This window comes from Chelonia mydas, chromosome 24 (assembly GCF_015237465.2).
Source record: "Chelonia mydas isolate rCheMyd1 chromosome 24, rCheMyd1.pri.v2, whole genome shotgun sequence".
NCBI classification, from domain to species: domain Eukaryota; kingdom Metazoa; phylum Chordata; order Testudines; family Cheloniidae; genus Chelonia; species Chelonia mydas.
Window position 1 is genome coordinate 15148266 of NC_051264.2, and position 17050 is coordinate 15165315.

General features: G+C 58.2%; 1 protein-coding gene across 1 annotated transcript in view; it reads left to right on the forward strand.

Moving 5' to 3' along the window:
* Positions 1-17050, forward strand: part of LOC102929573 — a 29343-nt gene that overhangs the window by 6580 nt on the left and 5713 nt on the right. The window contains exons 3-7 of the mRNA XM_043535595.1: positions 4533-4801; positions 5181-5317; positions 5683-5832; positions 9645-10204; positions 10517-10686. Of these exons, the coding sequence (XP_043391530.1) occupies positions 4533-4801; positions 5181-5317; positions 5683-5832; positions 9645-10204; positions 10517-10686 (1286 nt within the window). The remainder of the gene's footprint in view (positions 1-4532; positions 4802-5180; positions 5318-5682; positions 5833-9644; positions 10205-10516; positions 10687-17050) is intronic.

Below are 17050 nucleotides of genomic sequence, written 5' to 3' on the forward strand. Positions count from 1 at the left end.
GGTAGGTTGGTAGGAAGGTAAGAGGGTAGGGAGGTGGGTCAGTGGGGAGGTAGGAGTGTAGGGAGGTAGGTTGGTAGGTGGGTCAGTGGGAAGGTAGGTTGGTAGGGAGGTAAGAGAGTAGGGAGGTAGGTGGGTCAGTGGGAAGGTAGGTTGGTAGGGAGGTAGGTGTGTAGGGAGGTAGGTTGGTAGGTGGGTCAGTGGGAAGGTAGGTTGGTAGGGAGGTAAGAGGGTAGGGAGGTGGGTCAGTGGGGAGGTAAGAGTGTAGGGAGGTAGGTTGGTAGGTGGGTCAGGCAGAAGGTAGGTTGGTAGGGAGGTAAGAGGGTAGGGAGGTGGGTCAGTGGGGAGGTAGGTTGGTAGGGAGGTAAGAGGGTAGGGAGGTAGGTGGGTAGGTGGGTCAGTCAGAAGGTAGGTTGGTAGGGAGGTAAGAGGGTAGGGAGGTAGGTGGGTCAGTGGGAAGGTAGGTTGGTAGGGAGGTAAGAGGGTAGGGAGGTGGGTCAGTGGGGAGGTAAGAGTGTAGGGAGGTAGGTTGGTACGTGGGTCAGGCAGAAGGTAGGTTGGTAGGGAGGTAAGAGGGTAGGGAGGTAGGTGGGTCAGTGGGGAGGTAGGAGTGTAGGGAGGTAGGTTGGTAGGTGGGTCAGTGGGAAGGTAGGTTGGTAGGGAGGTAAGAGGGCAGGGAGGTAGGTGGGTAGGTGGGTCAGTCAGAAGGTAGGTTGGTAGGGAGGTAAGAGGGTAAGGAGGTAGGTGGGTAGGTGGGTCAGTCAGAAGGTAGGTTGGTAGGAAGGTAGGAGTGTAGGGAGGTAGGTTGGTAGGTGGGTCAGTGGGAAGGTAGGTTGGTAGGGAGGTAAGAGGGTAGGGAGGTGGGTCAGTGGGGAGGTAGGAGTGTAGGGAGGTAGGTGGGTAGGTGGGTCAGTGGGAAGGTAGGTTGGTAGGGAGGTAAGAGGGCAGGGAGGTAGGTGGGTAGGTGGGTCAGTCAGAAGGTAGGTTGGTAGGGAGGTAAGAGGGTAGGGAGGTAGGTGGGTCAGTGGGAAGGTAGGTTGGTAGGGAGGTAGGTTGGTAGGTGGGTCAGTGGGAAGGTAGGTTGGTAGGGAGGTAAGAGGGCAGGGAGGTAGGTGGGTAGGTGGGTCAGTGGGAAGGTAGGTTGGTAGGGAGGTAAGAGGGCAGGGAGGTAGGTGGGTAGGTGGGTCAGTCAGAAGGTAGGTTGGTAGGGAGGTAAGAGGGTAGGGAGGTAGGTGGGTCAGTGGGAAGGTAGGTTGGTAGGGAGGTAAGAGGGTAGGGAGGTGGGTCAGTGGGGAGGTAGGAGTGTAGGGAGGTAGGTGGGTCAGTGGGAAGGTAGGTTGGTAGGGAGGTAGGAGTGTAGGGAGGTAGGTTGGTAGGTGGGTCAGTGGGAAGGTAGGTTGGTAGGGAGGTAAGAGGGCAGGGAGGTAGGTTGGTAGGTGGGTCAGGCAGAAGGTAGGTTGGTAGGAAGGTAGGAGTGTAGGGAGGTAGGTTGGTAGGTGGGTCAGTGGGAAGGTAGGTTGGTAGGGAGGTAAGAGGGTAGGGAGGTGGGTCAGTGGGGAGGTAGGAGTGTAGGGAGGTAGGTTGGTAGGTGGGTCAGTGGGAAGGTAGGTTGGTAGGGAGGTAGGTGTGTAGGGAGGTAGGTGGGTAGGTGGGTCAGTCAGAAGGTAGGTTGGTAGGGAGGTAAGAGGGTAGGGAGGTGGGTCAGTGGGGAGGTAGGAGTGTAGGGAGGTAGGTTGGTAGGTGGGTCAGTGGGAAGGTAGGTTGGTAGGGAGGTAAGAGGGTAGGGAGGTAGGTTGGTAGGTGGGTCAGGCAGAAGGTAGGTTGGTAGGGAGGTAAGAGGGTAGGGAGGTGGGTCAGTGGGGAGGTAGGAGTGTAGGGAGGTAGGTGGGTAGGTGGGTCAGTCAGAAGGTAGGTTGGTAGGGAGGTAAGAGGGTAGGGAGGTAGGTGGGTCAGTGGGAAGGTAGGTTGGTAGGGAGGTAAGAGGGCAGGGAGGTAGGTTGGTAAGTGGGTCAGGCAGAAGGTAGGTTGGTAGGGAGGTAGGTGTGTAGGGAGGTAGGTTGGTAGGTGGGTCAGTGGGAAGGTAGGTTGGTAGGGAGGTAAGAGGGTAGGGAGGTGGGTCAGTGGGGAGGTAAGAGGGCAGGGAGGTAGGTGGGTAGGTGGGTCAGTCAGAAGGTAGGTTGGTAGGGAGGTAAGAGGGTAGGGAGGTGGGTCAGTGGGGAGGTAGGAGTGTAGGGAGGTAGGTTGGTAGGTGGGTCAGTGGGAAGGTAGGTTGGTAGGGAGGTAAGAGGGTAGGGAGGTGGGTCAGTGGGGAGGTAGGAGTGTAGGGAGGTAGGTTGGTAGGTGGGTCAGGCAGAAGGTAGGTTGGTAGGAAGGTAGGTGTGTAGGGAGGTAGGTTGGTAGGTGGGTCAGTGGGAAGGTAGGTTGGTAGGGATGTAAGAGTGTAGGGAGGTAGGTTGGTAGGTGGGTCAGTGGGAAGGTAGGTTGGTAGGGATGTAAGAGGGTAGGGAGGTAGGTGGGTAGGTGGGTCAGTGGGAAGGTAGGTTGGTAGGGAGGTAAGAGGGTAGGGAGGTGGGTCAGTGGGGAGGTAAGAGTGTAGGGAGGTAGGTTGGTAGGTGGGTCAGTGGGAAGGTAGGTTGGTAGGGAGGTAAGAGGGTAGGGAGGTAGGTGGGTAGGTGGGTCAGTGGGAAGGTAGGTTGGTAGGGAGGTAGGAGTGTAGGGAGGTAGGTTGGTAGGTCGGTCAGGCAGAAGGTAGATTGGTAGGAAGGTAGGTGTGTAGGGAGGTAGGTTGGTAGGTGGGTCAGTTGGAAGGTGGTTGGTAAGAGGGTAGGGAGGGAGGGTCACTGGTTGGGGGTCACTGGTGGCAGTCGCTGTCCCAACAGCCAAGAGTGCATTTCACTCTGTGAGACCTGCAGGGATGACTAAGATCTGGGTGAGGAAGGAGGGCTGAGAGGGAGCTGGAGCGGGAGTTGTGGTGCAGGGGGATCAGTGGGGTCAGTGGGGGGGGGGCTGAGTCAGAGCTGGAGGGGGCTGCGGGATTAGCAGAGCTGGGGGGGGGCTGTAGGGTCTGAGGGGAGGCTGGAGGGGCTGCGGGGCCTGGCTGGGGCTGTTGGGCCTGGGGGCCTCGGGGTTTAGAGGCTGGGGTGGACTCTGAGGCCTGGGGGTTGCAGAGCGTTGGGAGGGGCTGGGGGCCTGGGAAGGCTGCCAACTTTCTAATAGAAAAAACCAAACATCCTAGCCCCGCCCCTTCCCTGAGGCCCTGCCCCCCGCTCACTACATCCCCCCTCCCTCGGTGGCTTGCTCTCCGCCACCCTTACTCACTTTCACTGGATGGGGCAGAAGATTGCGGTGTGGGCGGGGGTGAGGGCTCCCTCTGGTGGTTCAGGCTCTGGGATGGGGCCAGGGGTGAAAAGTTTGGGATGCAGGAGGGGGCTCCAGGCTGGGGGTGGGGCAGAGGGGTTCAGGGTGGGGGAGGGGACTCTGGGCTGAGGCAGGGGGTTGGGGTGCAGGGGGTTGAGGGCTCCATCTTGGGGTGCAGGCTCTGGGGTGAGGCTGGGGATGAGGGGTTTGGGGTGCAGGAGGGAGGTCCGGGTTTGTGGGGACTCAGGGCTGGGGCAGGGGGTTGGGGTGCAGGCTTACCTTGAGTGGCTCCCAGTCAGCAGTGCTGCGGGGCTAAGGCAGGCTAGTCCCTGCCTGTCCTGGCTCTGCGCTGCGCCCCGGAAGCGGCCAGCAGGTCCGGCTCACAGGCGGAGACACGGCAGGCTGCTCTGTGCACTGCTCTTGCCTGCAGGCACCGCCCCCCAGCTCCCACTGGCCAGGAACCGCAGCCAATGGCAGTGTGGAGCTGGTGCTCAGGGCGGGAATAGCGCGTGGAGCCCCGTGGCTCCTCCGCCTAGGAGCTGGACCTGTTGGCCGCTTCCGGGGAGCTGTGGGGCCTGTTGAGGGGGCTGCAGGGGCTGGGGGAGCCGCAGGGCGTGGGGGTTGCGGGGCCTGGGGAGGCTGGGGGAGCTGGTTGTTGTAGGGGCTGGGGAGGACTATGGGGCCTGGGGGTTGCGAGGGCTGGGGAGGACTCTGGGGGCTGCGGGGCCTGGGGGGGCTGTGGGGGTTGGTTTTTGGGAGGCTGGGGGGACTGGGGGTTGCGGGGCCTGGGTGTTGTGGGGGCTTTGGGGGCTGTTGGGGCTGGGTGTTGAGGGGCTGGGGGGCTTGGGGATTTCAGGGGTTGCAGGGGTTGGGGGGCTAGGGACAACTCTGGGGGCTGTGGGGGCTGGCTGTTGGGGGGCTGGGGGTTGCTGGGGCTGGGGGGCTGCAGGGGCTGGGGAGTACTCTGGGGCCTGGGAGGCTGCAGGGGATGGGTGTTGGGGGGATGGGGAGAACTCTGGGGCCTGGGGGACTGCGGGGGTTGGGTGTTGGGGGGCTGGGAAGGACTCTGGGGGGCTGCGGGGGTTGGGTGTTGGAGGGCTGGGGAGGACTCTGGGGCCTGGGGATTGCGGGGGCTAGGCTCGGCCAGCAGCCCGGAACTCTCTGTTCTCTGTCCTCAGTCACATCCAGGTGCGCCTGGGGGAGCACAGCTGTGGAACGAGCTCGGGACACGAGCAGTTCTCAGCCGCCCAGGCCATCATCCCCCACCCCGGGTTCCACGCCCTCACCGCCGGCAGCCGGGACTACGAGAATGACGTCATGCTGCTCCGCCTGTCACCCCCGGCCGTCTACACCGACTACGTGCAGCCCCTGGCGCTGACCGACAGCTGCCCCACAGCAGGGACCCTCTGCACCGTGATGGGATGGGGCACCATCACCAGCCCCGCCGGTAGCGGACCCCAGTCCTGCTGTGGGATAGCAGGGGCTGTGGGTCGGGTGTGAGGGGCACTGGCAGAGCTGGGGTGGGTGGAGCCCAGGGCTGGGCTAGCGGGGGATGAGTGAGGGGCACCGGTAGAGCTGTGGGGGGCAGCCCAAGGAGGGCTAGCAGGGGCTGCGGGTCAGAAGTGAGGGGCACCAGCAGAGCTGGGGGGGTGGCAGGGATGGGATAGCAGGGGGCCGTGGGTGGGGACTGAGGGGCACCAGCAGAGCTGGGGGGTGGCAGGGCTGGGATAGCTGGGGGCCGTGGGTAGGGACTGAGGGGCATGCTACCCTCCCTCCCCTATGGCCTTGGCCAGCCCTCGTAGAAAACGTCACCCCTTCCCTTCCAGAGACGTACCCTGATGTCCCCCAGTGCGTGGACATCAACATTGTTTCCAACACCATCTGCGAGGTCGCGTACCCCGAGAAAGTGACTGAGAACATGCTCTGTGCTGGGGTGCTGGAGGGAGGCAAAGACTCCTGCCAGGTGAGGGAGGCTTCTCCTGGGGCCAGATGGGGAATGAGGGTTGGAGACACTGGCATGGCAGTGGCTCCATGGTGTGCTGTGGCTCTGTGTGGCATGGTGGGGCTGTCTCCGAAGGATGGCGTGGCTGCATCTCCGTGGCTCTGCGTGGCATGACTGTGTCTCTGTGGCTCTGCGTGGGGTGGCGGCTGCTCTGTGGCCCCATGGGGCGTGGCTGCCTTTCCATGGCGCCGCATGGCAAGCTTTGGCTGCGTCTCCGTGGCTCCGCGTGGCCGGGCTGCGTCTCCGTGGCTCCGCGTGGCCGGGCTGCGTCTCCGTGGCCCCACGTGCCGTGGCTGACCGATGACTTTTCTGTGACATCTCTGCAGGGCGACTCTGGGGGCCCCCTGGTCTGTAACGGGAAGCTGCAAGGCCTAGTTTCCTGGGGAGATCACCCTTGCGCCCAGTCCAACAGGCCTGGGGTCTACACCAATATCTGCAAATACCTAGCCTGGATCCAGGAGACCATGGAGGAGAACTGATGGCCCCGGGGGGCCAGGTGGGGCGAAGGGGCTAATTACTGACGCCAGCCTGGAGCCGGGTTCAGAAGCGATGGAAACTCAATAAATCATCTGGAAATCGCCTCTGCTGCCCTGGCTGCTCTGCAAGGCCCGCTCGAATAGGGCAGCGTTTATAGCCCCTGGCCCAAGGCGGGGACTGGCTGGCTTGGGGGGTCGGGAGGGAATGGGACATGGGACCTTTGCTCTCTAGGGGGTGCCAACTCTGATCCAGCCCTAGGGCGGGCGGTGGGCGGGCTGGCTGGCTCGGGGAGTGGGGAATGGGACCTGGGGCCTTTCCCTCTAGGGGGCGCTGGCTCTGATCCAGCCCTAGGGATGGGGGCTGGCTGGCCCAGCGGGGTTGGGAATGGGACCTGGGGCCTTTCCCTCTAGGGGGCGTCGGCTCCAATCTGGTCCCAGCCCCACAGTCAGAGGGCCACCTTCGAGACGTTGCTTAAAACGGGGGCCTGGCCCCTGTTTGACCCCCCAGTGGGAGGGCTTTTGGGGTGCAATGCCACGCAGGGCTACACTCCAGGCCCTGTGCCACGGGGTCTTGGCCTTTCGTTTCCAACAGGCTGGGCTCTCGGTTGGGCCAGGCGGAGAATGTCACGTGCCCATATCCATCATGTGCGTTGGACCCTCCCTCACCCCCCAGCTGGGTTTGGGCCGCTTGGGGCTGTGATGTACCAGATGCTAAACTTCTGGCCTCTGTGTGCCCCCCTCCCCACTAGAATCCTTCCCATGAGCCTCGGCCCAGCAACTCCGGCCTCCAAGCAGCCTCCTCGGCTTGGCACAGAAGATGCCCCACTGCCCCCCCATTATTGATCCCATATGGTATGTCCCCGATTGCCCCCCTCCACTATGGCCCCCACTGCTTCCCTCTGCCATGGACCCCACTTAGTATGTCCCCTCACTACCCTCCCCCTCTATGGCGCTCACTTGATACATGCCCCACTATTCCCCCCTGCTATTGACCCCCTATGGTACATTCCCCATTGCCCCCCTCTGCCATGGACCCCACTTAGTATGTCCCCTCACTACCCTCCCCCTCTATGGCGCTCACTTTGTACATGCCCCACTATTCCCCCCTGCTATTGACCCCATATGGTACATTCCCCATTGCCCCCCTCTGCCATGGACTCCACTTAGTATGTCCCCTCACTACCCTCCCCCTCTATGGCGCTCACTTGGTACATGCCCCACTATTCCCCCCTGCTATTGACCCCATATGGTACATTCCCCATTGCCCCCCTTTGCCATGGACTCCACCTAGTATATCCCCTCACTACCCTCCCCCTCTATGGCACTCACTTGGTACATGCCCCACTATTCCCCCCTGCTATTGACCCCATATGGTACATTCCCCATTGCCCCCCCCCCCGCTATGGACCCCACTTGGTACGTGCCCTCTGCCCTGAGGGCCTCAGCAAAAGTCACACACCCAATTCCCGCCACCGAGGCATTGGTTCAGCACACAGGGAAACCGAGGCACACACACTATTAGTATAGGACAGAAAGACTTACATGCAACATAACAAGGTGAATAAAACCCCACTTCGTCACATCTCTCCCCCCTCTGAGACCGAACTGGGCGGGGTCACTTTAGCCAGTGGCCTGGGGAAGTTCCGGCCCCCCTCTCCGGGACAAAGCATCTGCTATAACACTGGCACTCTCCTTAACGTGGGCCACCTCCAGGTCGTAACCCTGAAGCTGGAGACTCCACCTCAGGAGCTTGGCATTAGCCCCTCTCATCTGGTGTAGCCACGTCAGGGGAGAGTGGTCAGGGCACACAGTGAAACGCTGCCCACATAGATACAGCTGCAGCTTTTTAAGGGCCCACCCTATGGCCGGGGGTTGCTTCTCTAAGGCCGCGTAGTTCTGCTCCCGGGGAAACAGCTTCTTGCTCAAGTACACGATGGGGTGTCTCTCCCCCTTTTCATTAACCTGCATCAGCACCGCGCCCAGCCGTGTCTGAGGCGTCGGTGAACACCATGAAGGGCTTGCCAAAGTCTGGATTTACCAGCACTGGGCCCCTGACCAGAGCCTCCTTCAGAGCACAGAGAGCCCTCTGGCACTGCTTGGTCCAGACCACCTTGCCTGGCTTTCCCTTCTTGCATAGCTCAGTGATGGGGGCGGCTATGGAGTGAAAGTGGGGCACTACCTCCGATAGTGCCCCGCCATCCCAATAAAGGTCTGGACCTGTTTCTTAGACTGGAGAGCGGGCCAGTCTCTGATCACCCCCACCTTGGCTGGCTCTGGCTTTAGGCAGCCGCTCCCCACTTTGTGGCCCAGGTATGACACCTCTGCCATCCCCACCTTGCACTTCCCAGCTTTTATAGTCAGTCCTGCATCCTGGAGCCAGTCCAGTATTTGTTTAACCTGGGAAACATGGTCCTCCCAGGTCTGGCTAAAAACACAGGTATCATGAATATACACCAGGGCAAAATTCTCCATCCCCTTGAGTAACCAGCGTCCTGACTGGCTTCGTATGGAGCAGTTCCAGAGCATTGGGCCTGTGACTCCGTAACAACTGGTGGCAGGATGAACTGCACCCCGTGGACGGAGCATCCTGCAGTAAGTGACTGGGGAGCAGTAAAAGGAAGAGGGATTAGCGAGAGACGGGCATGCTGAAGGCTCCCAGAGGTGCGGTTCCAGGAGGTGGAGGAGCCTACAGCTTAACCCCGAGAGAGAGTGGACCCCCTAGAAGGGCTGTCGCACTGAAGGGTTCCTCCCATGGATCATAGGGAGCTGAGAGAGCACAGGCCTGTGAGTCCGTGACCACTTGGGAACAGCGTGGAGAGGGCCTATGAGCATCTCCTCAATAAGGACCTTGTAGAGCTGTGCAGAGAGAGGGCTGTGCATTGGAAAGCTCAACAAGGCGCAGCTAATTGCTCAGTTGGAAGAGGAGGATCACTCTAAGGAGCCAGGTCCTGACCCAGATGGGGCCGTGAGAGAGGCTGGGAACAGCCAGGCAACCCCAGGGCCCACATTGGTTCCTGACCCAGCTGGGGCCGTGAGAGAGGCTGGGAACAGCTGGGTGTTCCGAAGATCCATGCCCCCGACCAGCAGGGGGTCTCCACCAGGTTCCCCGTCGGTGGATCTGAGACGGATGGAATTGGAGCTGACATCGAAGGGGTCGGAGGACCATGAGAGACAGGGGAGGCATGAAGCAGAACAGCAGGAGAGATAGAGGCCGCAGGAACTGGGGATGGCTGAGCTCCGAGGCAGAGGGACCCATCCAGGGGTGCGTTGGGTGCCAATTCTGCAGGAAACCTCGACACTAAATTGCTGCCCCAGGTTAAGGAGCAGGGAGAGATAGACGCCTGTCTCGCGGCCTTTGGGAAGGCTTCAGTTGGAACCAGGCTGACCCTGCGGAAAGGCTCCAGTGTCTAGCCCCTTCCAAGGCCATAGAGCTGTTTAGCCAGATGGGCGGGGTGGCCAACTAGCTCTCGCTCCTGGCCCCAGCATATATGTCTGCCTGTGCTCTCCTGGGCTCCGGCCCCTTGGATCCGGTCTGCAGGGCTGTGACCACGGGCAGCGAGAGGGAACTGGTGTCACTCTCCTCTCCAGCTGCTGAGTTCCAGACCGAGCTGCAGAAGGATCCCTCCTTAGAGAAGCTGAGGGAACTTGCTGTCCCCGGTGCAGCGAAACCCCGGGGGGAAGGCTGCCGGGAACGAGTCCTGTGGGAGAAGGGGTTCCTGTACCGGGAACGGGCTCCCCCAGGGGAAGCGGAACCGTGGGGGATCCGGAGGCAGCTGGTGGTCCCCCAGAAGTACCGCCGCAGGCTGCTGTAGCTGGCCCGCGACGTCCCGCTCTCGAGACACCAGGGGATCCGGAGCCCCAGGCAGAGGCTGCTGCAGAAATTTCCCTGGGCTGGAGTCTGGGACGCCGTCCAGCAGCACGGCAGGTCCTGCGACCCCTGCCAGAGGGTGGGGAAGGTCCGGGATAAGGGTAAAGCAGTCTTCAGGCTCTCGCCCATCATAGAGGAGCCTTGTCAGAAGGTGGCCATGAACATCGTGGGGCCCTTCAGCAAGGCGACCAGGGCAGGGAAGAAATACATCCTGGTGGGGGTGGATTTCGCTACGTGCTACCCCGAGGCGGTGGCTCTGTCCTCTATCGAGGCAGACACCGTGGCAGATGCGCTGCTGACCATTTTCAGCAGAGTGGGGTTCCCTAAAGAGGTCCTTACAGACCAGAGGTCCAACTTCATGTCAACCCCGCTCCAGTGTGGCGTCCAGCAGACCTGGACCTCGGCGTATCACCCTCAGTCCAACGGGCTGGAGGAGAGGTTCAATGGGACTCTAAAGATGATGCTAAAAACCTTTATGAACCAGCACTCACAGGACTGGGACAAGTATTTACCCCACCTGCAGTTTGCATACAGGGAAGTGCCCCAGGAATCCACAGGGTTCTAGCTGCTGTATGGGAGGAGAGTGAGGGGACCCCATGACTTGGTGAGGGACGAATGGGAGGGGAAGGCCTCTCCCGATGGAGAATCAGTGGTGGAGTATGTACTGGCTTTCCAGGAATAGCTGACTGAGCTCATGGGTTTGGCCAGAGGAAACCTAGCCAGGGCCCCAGGGAAGCAGAAGGTCTGGTACAATCACTCAGCGCAGGCCCGCTCCTATGCTACCGGGAACCAGGTGTTGCTTCTCATTACCGGAAGGAAGAACAAGCTGCAACCTGCCTGGGATGGCCCATTCAAGGTCATCAGGCAGTTAAACGAGGTGAACTATGTGGTGAAACCGTCCAACCGGGCACACCGTCACCGGGTGCACCATGTCAACCTGACGGAGCTGTACTGTGGAAGGGAGAGGCTGATGCTGGTTGTGTGTGGCCAGTGGGAGGAGCAGGGAGACGATCCCTTGGCAGATCTATTCCCTGAGACAGGAGCCGGCCCTCCGCTGGAGTCAATCCCCCTCTCTGCACAGCTAATCCCTGCCCGGCAGGCTGAGATCAAAGAGGTACTAGTTTGTATAAGCAGCTGGTTTCCAGCCGGCCTGGGCTCACTAACCTGGCTGTCCAACCGGGTGGAGACGGGAGCCGACCCTCCCATCAGGTGTTCCCCATTCAGGGTCACTGGGAAACCTGCCTAGGCCCTGGAGAGAGGGGTCAAGGACTTGCTGGCTTTAGGGGAGATTCAGCCGTTCTCCAGCCCTTGAGCCTTTCCCGTGGTGCTGGTCCCCAAGAAGGACGGGCCGATCCTCTCTCTGAGCACGCTGTCGGAGCAGTCAGCATGCCTGTTCTCAGCGTGCGCTTCCTACAGCGAGTCTGCCTGGGCAGGACCCCTGGGGAAGCCAACGGAAGCCAAAGGGCCCTGCGCCCCAACTCCACAGCCAGCTGTGACTCTCAGCCGGCATGTAACACAGAAGGGTTATTAGTTGACAGGTACATAGACTAGAACAGAGCCTGTTAGCACAGAAATCAGTGACTTTCAACCAAGTCCATCTTGGAGGAACCCAGGCCAGATGCCCTGGACTCCCCCTCTTCCAGTCTCCCATAGCAGACTGCCCTGGCCCCTGCTGCCTGGCCTCCAACATGCCCGTTCTCCTCCTCCGGTCTTTGTCCTTCTTCCCAGGCAAAGTGTCACCTGGTCGCCTCCCCCTCCTGGGTCTCAGGTTATGAAGGGCATTGGCCATACCTTAGTGCAGGCAACTGGGCAGCCTCACCTTCCCTGAGGGCCTCAGCAAAAGTCATGCACCAATTCCCACCACCTAGGCATTGGTGCAGCACACAGGGAAACTGAGGCACACACACTATTAGTATAGGACAGTAAGACTCACATGCAACATAAGGTGAAAAACCTCACTTTGTCACAGGATCCCATTTGGTACATTCCTCACTGCCGCCCTCTGCCATGGACCCCACTTGGTATGTCCCCCCACTACCCTCTCCCCTGCTATGGACCCCACTGGGTACACACCCCCACTACCACCCCATGCTATGGGGGGCAGAGTTAAGGGTGTGCAAAGGGAAGATTGTGGGGGCAGCGTTAAAGTTTAAGGAGTGGTGTTAAGGTTAAGGGAGCAGTGTTACTGTTGAGGCAAAGTAGTTAAAGTTGAGGGACAGAAATAAGGTTGAGGGGACAGAGTTAAGGTTGAAGGGGAAAGTTAAGTTTGTGGGGGCAGAGATAAGGTTGTAATACCTCATTGTGGGAAGGTGAGAGCTAGTGCTGTACTGTTAGGTAACTTCACTTTCCAGGTCCTCTCTGTGTGGGGGGCGAGGCACATGTGCTGAATGTGTGTAGCCCAGATGGTTTCACAACAAAACATCAGCTGTGCAGAAACTATGATTTCTATTGCAACAATGCCCCAAGACCCCGTTGTGCTGAGCCCCGTGGGAGAGCTCCACACCCTGGAGAATTCATAGTGTAATTACCTGGGGCAGACAAAGGCTGGGAGGGTAAACAAAGGCACAGAAAGGGGAGGTGGCACTGCGGGTCCATAGCAGACTGGGGGATAGATCCCAGGAGTCCTGAGTCCCAGACCCACTGCTCTAATCACTAGACCCCACTCCCTCACCGAGCTAGGAATAGAACCCAGGAGTCCTGGCTCCCAACCCCCCCGGTCTAACCCATTAGACCCCACTCCCCTCCAAGAGCCAGGTGAGAACCCAGGAGTGCTGGCTCCCAGCCCCCCTGCTTTAACCACTAGACCTCATTCCCTTCCCAGAGCCAGGTGAGAACCCAGGAGTCCTGACTCTCAGCCCTACCTTCCATCCACTGTCCCCTACCCACTAGCCCACACCAATTGGCCTGCAGCCTCCTAGATACTGGTGATCCCCACCATGGAGTCCCCCGAGAGTTCAGGGGAGTCAGGAGCCAAGAACACCCCCCCCCACACACACACACACACACCCAGCCACAGGGAAGTTTTCGGCCCGGCATCTCGTCGCATGGCCTGGTGTGCAACCTGCACGCGCTGGGGTGGAGCGCTGGCTCCCCCTACTGGGCCTCGGAGCCTGTGATTGGCTTGGCTAAGTCAGCAGGCCCTTAGCACCCGGCTGGGGAGGCAGGCGCCTGCTTGGAGGGCCATGGTTTGATCCCCACCCAGGGATGCCCTGGCAAGTCGGCACCATTCCCCAGCCTGAAGGGGCAGCTCCCTGCATGCAACTGGCCAAAACCAAGCAACGCCGCCCCAGCCAGCAGGTGGCACTCCTGGGCCTGTGGAGAGGAAGGGTGGGGCAGTGGTTAGAGCATTAGCCAAGCTGTCACAGTCAAGGCCCTGCTCTGCTGGCCTCCCTGTGCCACCTTGAGGAAGTTACTTAGCCTCACTGTGCCTCAGTTTCCCCCTCTGTGCTTCAGTTTCCCTCTCTGTAAGGGGGGATAAAAGCACTGCCCTACGGGGCACATGGGAAGGGGAGGGGAAACATGAGTGAGGTGGTGGGTGGAATCGGGGCCCGAGTCTCGCGCAGCGCAGTGCGTTCGGGCCTGGGAGCAAAATGCCGCTAAGCCTCAGGACCGAGCCGAGGAAGCAGAGACAGCGCCAAGCTGGCCTGCCCCAGCATGAGTAGTTTCAGAGTAACAGCCGTGTTAGTCTGTATTCGCAAAAAGAAAAGGAGGACTTGTGGCACCTCAGAGACTAACCAATTTATTTGAGCATGAGCTTTCGTGAGCTACAGCTCACTTCATCGGATGCATACTGTGGAAATCGCAGAAGACATTATATACACAGACACCATGAAACAATACCTCCTCCCACCCCACTCTCCTGCTGGTAATAGCTTATCTAAAGTGATCATCAAGTTGGGCCATTTCCAGCACAAATCCAGGTTTTCTCACCCTCCGCCCTCCCACAAACAAACTCACTCTCTTGCTGGTAATAGCCCATCCAAAGTGACCACTGTCTTCACAATGCGTATGATAATCAAGGTGGGCCATTTCCTGCAGAAATCCAGGTTCTCTCACCCCCTCACTCCCCTCCAAAAACCACACACACAAACTCACTCTCCTGCTGGTAATAGCCTATCCAAAGTGACCACTCTCCTTACAACCTGCATGAAAATCAAAGTGGGCCATTTCCAGCACAAATCCAGGTTTTCTCACTCCCCCATCCCCATACACACACAAACTCACTCTCCTGCTGGTAATAGCTCATCCGAAGTGACCGCTCCCCCTACAATGTGCATGATAATCAAGGTGAGCCATTTCCAGCACAAATCCAGGTTTTCTCACCCCTCCCCCCCCCCCCCCACACAAACTCACTCTCCTGCTGGCAATAGCTCATCCAAACTGACCACTCTCCCCACACTGTGCATGACAATCAAGGTGGGCCATTTCCAGCATAAATCCAAGTTTAACCAGAACGTCTGGGGCGGGGGAGGAAAAAACAAGGGGAAATAGGCTACCTTGCATAATGACTTAGCCACTCCCAGTCTCTATTTAAGCCTAAATTAATAGTATCCAATTTGCAAATGAATTCCAATTCAGCAGTTTCTCGCTGGACTCTGGATTTGAAGTTTTTTTGTTGTAAGATAGCGACCTTCATGTCTCTGATTGCGTGACCAGAGAGATTGAAGTGTTCTCCGACTGGTTTATGAATGTTATAATTCTTGACATCTGATTTCTGTCCATTTATTCTTTTACGTAGAGACTGTCCAGTTTGACCAATGTACATGGCAGAGGGGCATTGCTGGCACATGATGGCATAGATCACATTGGTGGATGTGCAGGTGAACGAGCCTCTGATGGTGTGGCTGATGTTGTTAGGCCCTGTGATGGTGTCCCCTGAATAGATATGTGGGCACAGTTGGCAACGGGCTTTGTTGCAAGGATAGGTTCCTGGGTTAGTGGTTCTGTTGTGTGGTATGTGGTTGTTGGTGAGTATTCGCTTCAGGTTGGGGGGTTGTCTGTAGGCAAGGACTGGCCTGTCTCCCAAGATTTGTGAGAGTGTTGGGTCATCCTTCAGGATAGGTTGTAGATCCTTAATAATGCGTTGGAGGGGTTTTAGTTGGGGGCTGAAGGTGACAGCTAGTTTTCCCCTTGTTTTTTCCTCCCCCGCCCCAAACGTTCTGGTTAAACTTGGATTTATGCTGGAAATGGCCCACCTTGATTGTCATGCACAGTGTGGGGAGAGTGGTCAGTTTGGATGAGCTATTGCCAGCAGGAGAGTGAGTTTGTGTGTGGGGGGGGGGGGTGAGAAAACCTGGATTTGTGCTGGAAATGGCCCACCTTGATTATCATGCACATTGTAGGGGGAGTGGTCACTTCGGATGAGCTATTACCAGCAGGAGAGTGAGTTTGTGTGTGTATGGGGGTGGGGGAGTGAGAAAACCTGGATTTGTGCTGGAAATGGCCCACTTTGATTTTCATGCAGGTTGTAAGGAGAGTGGTCACTTTGGATAGGCTATTACCAGCAGGAGAGTGAGTTTGTGTGTGTGGTTTTTGGAGGGGAGTGAGGGGGTGAGAGAACCTGGATTTCTGCAGGAAATGGCCCACCTTGATTATCATACGCATTGTGAAGACAGTGGTCACTTTGGATGGGCTATTACCAGCAAGAGAGTGAGTTTGTTTGTGGGAGGGCGGAGGGTGAGAAAACCTGGATTTGTGCTGGAAATGGCCCAACTTGATGATCACTTTAGATAAGCTATTACCAGCAGGAGAGTGGGGTGGGAGGAGGTATTGTTTCATGGTGTCTGTGTGTATAATGTCTTCTGCGATTTCCACAGTATGCATCCGATGAAGTGAGCTGTAGCTCACGAAAGCTCATGCTCAAATAAATTGGTTAGTCTCTAAGGTGCCACAAGTCCTCCTTTTCTTTTTCCAGCATGAGTAGTGTCTCTTATGTGCATTACAGTAGCCGCCCCAGCTGAGATCAGGGCCCATTGTGCCAGGCGCTGCCCAGACACAGCCAGAGACAGTCCCTGCCCCAGCTGAGATCAGGGCCCCGTTGTGCCACGTGCTGCCCAGACGCACAGCAAGGGACAATCCCTGCCCCAGGTGAGATCGGGGCCCTGTCACGCCACGTGCTGCCCAGATACACAGTAAAGGACAGTCCCTTCTCCGACACACAAACACACAATCACACTCGCCTGACTTGATTCTCTAACTTCCTGCTGCAACGCAACTAGTTAGCAACTCCATTAGCACCAGCCGGGCGTGCCCTCTAATTTCAGTGAGACCTACACAAATTATCCCTGGTGTAATCCCAAAAACATGACAGCTCCGGCTTCCCTCCCCCGCATCTGGGCCATGTGAGCTGCCCCTAATCCCCAGCTTGCATGGGCCCCACAATCCAGCACCACCCCTTATCCCTTTTGCCGGTGACACCCAGGCTTTATTTGATGCCAAGACAAGGAGAGAGAGGCCTCGGAGGGTTAATGACAGGCTGAGAGGCGTGGGACAGCCCTGCCCTGCACGCTGCTTCGAGGGCAGCGGGTTCCAGGGCCAAAGGCAGGTTATAAGCCAAGCACACAGAGGATCCAGCAGAGAGTCTGTGGACACAAGCTAACGTGTCGCCGCTTGCTGGGGAAGCCAAGGTGCCAGGGGAAGTTCCTCCACCCAGTGCACGGATTACCCAGCTCCGGTGAGGGCAGATTTCTGGTTGATCTCCGGGCTGAGCCAGTTTGGGGGGACCGCAGTGGAGGGGGACGCCAGGACGGCTCGGTGGCCAGTACAGATTGGTGAAGGGTAACACTGCTTCTGCTTCATCTCGGTTCATTCAGGAGGGGAACCACACAATGGATGATTCCCGTGGCCTCCGCTTGACAGAACTCCGGGCCAAGCGCTCCGGGGCACTGTCTCCGCAGACCCTCCTCTGTTATCGGATTCATAGACTACAAGGCCAGAAGGGACCATTGTGATCATCTAGCTGGACCCTCTGTAGAAGGCTGGAGAACTTCCCTCACTTAATTTCTGGTGGAACCAGAACAGAGCATTTGGCGAAAACAGCCCATTGGGATTGCAGAATTGCTGCTGATGGAGAAGCCATGAACAGTCTTTGATGAAGGGCAAGGGAGTGATTGTGGATTTGTGTTTGGCATTCGGTTAACAATAGGAAGGGTCAGCTCAGATGATCACAGAGGTTCTCATCTGGCTTTATAATTGGCAAAGCTAGGAAAATCACAAGATTGGCATGAAAAATCATGAGATTTAACACCAATAATAATCCAGGCAAATGAAACCACTTTGTACAAAATGGGAGGCTAAAAAAATCACTCTGCCTTGAAAGCAAACAAAGGAACTGTTTAAATAACATGCAAA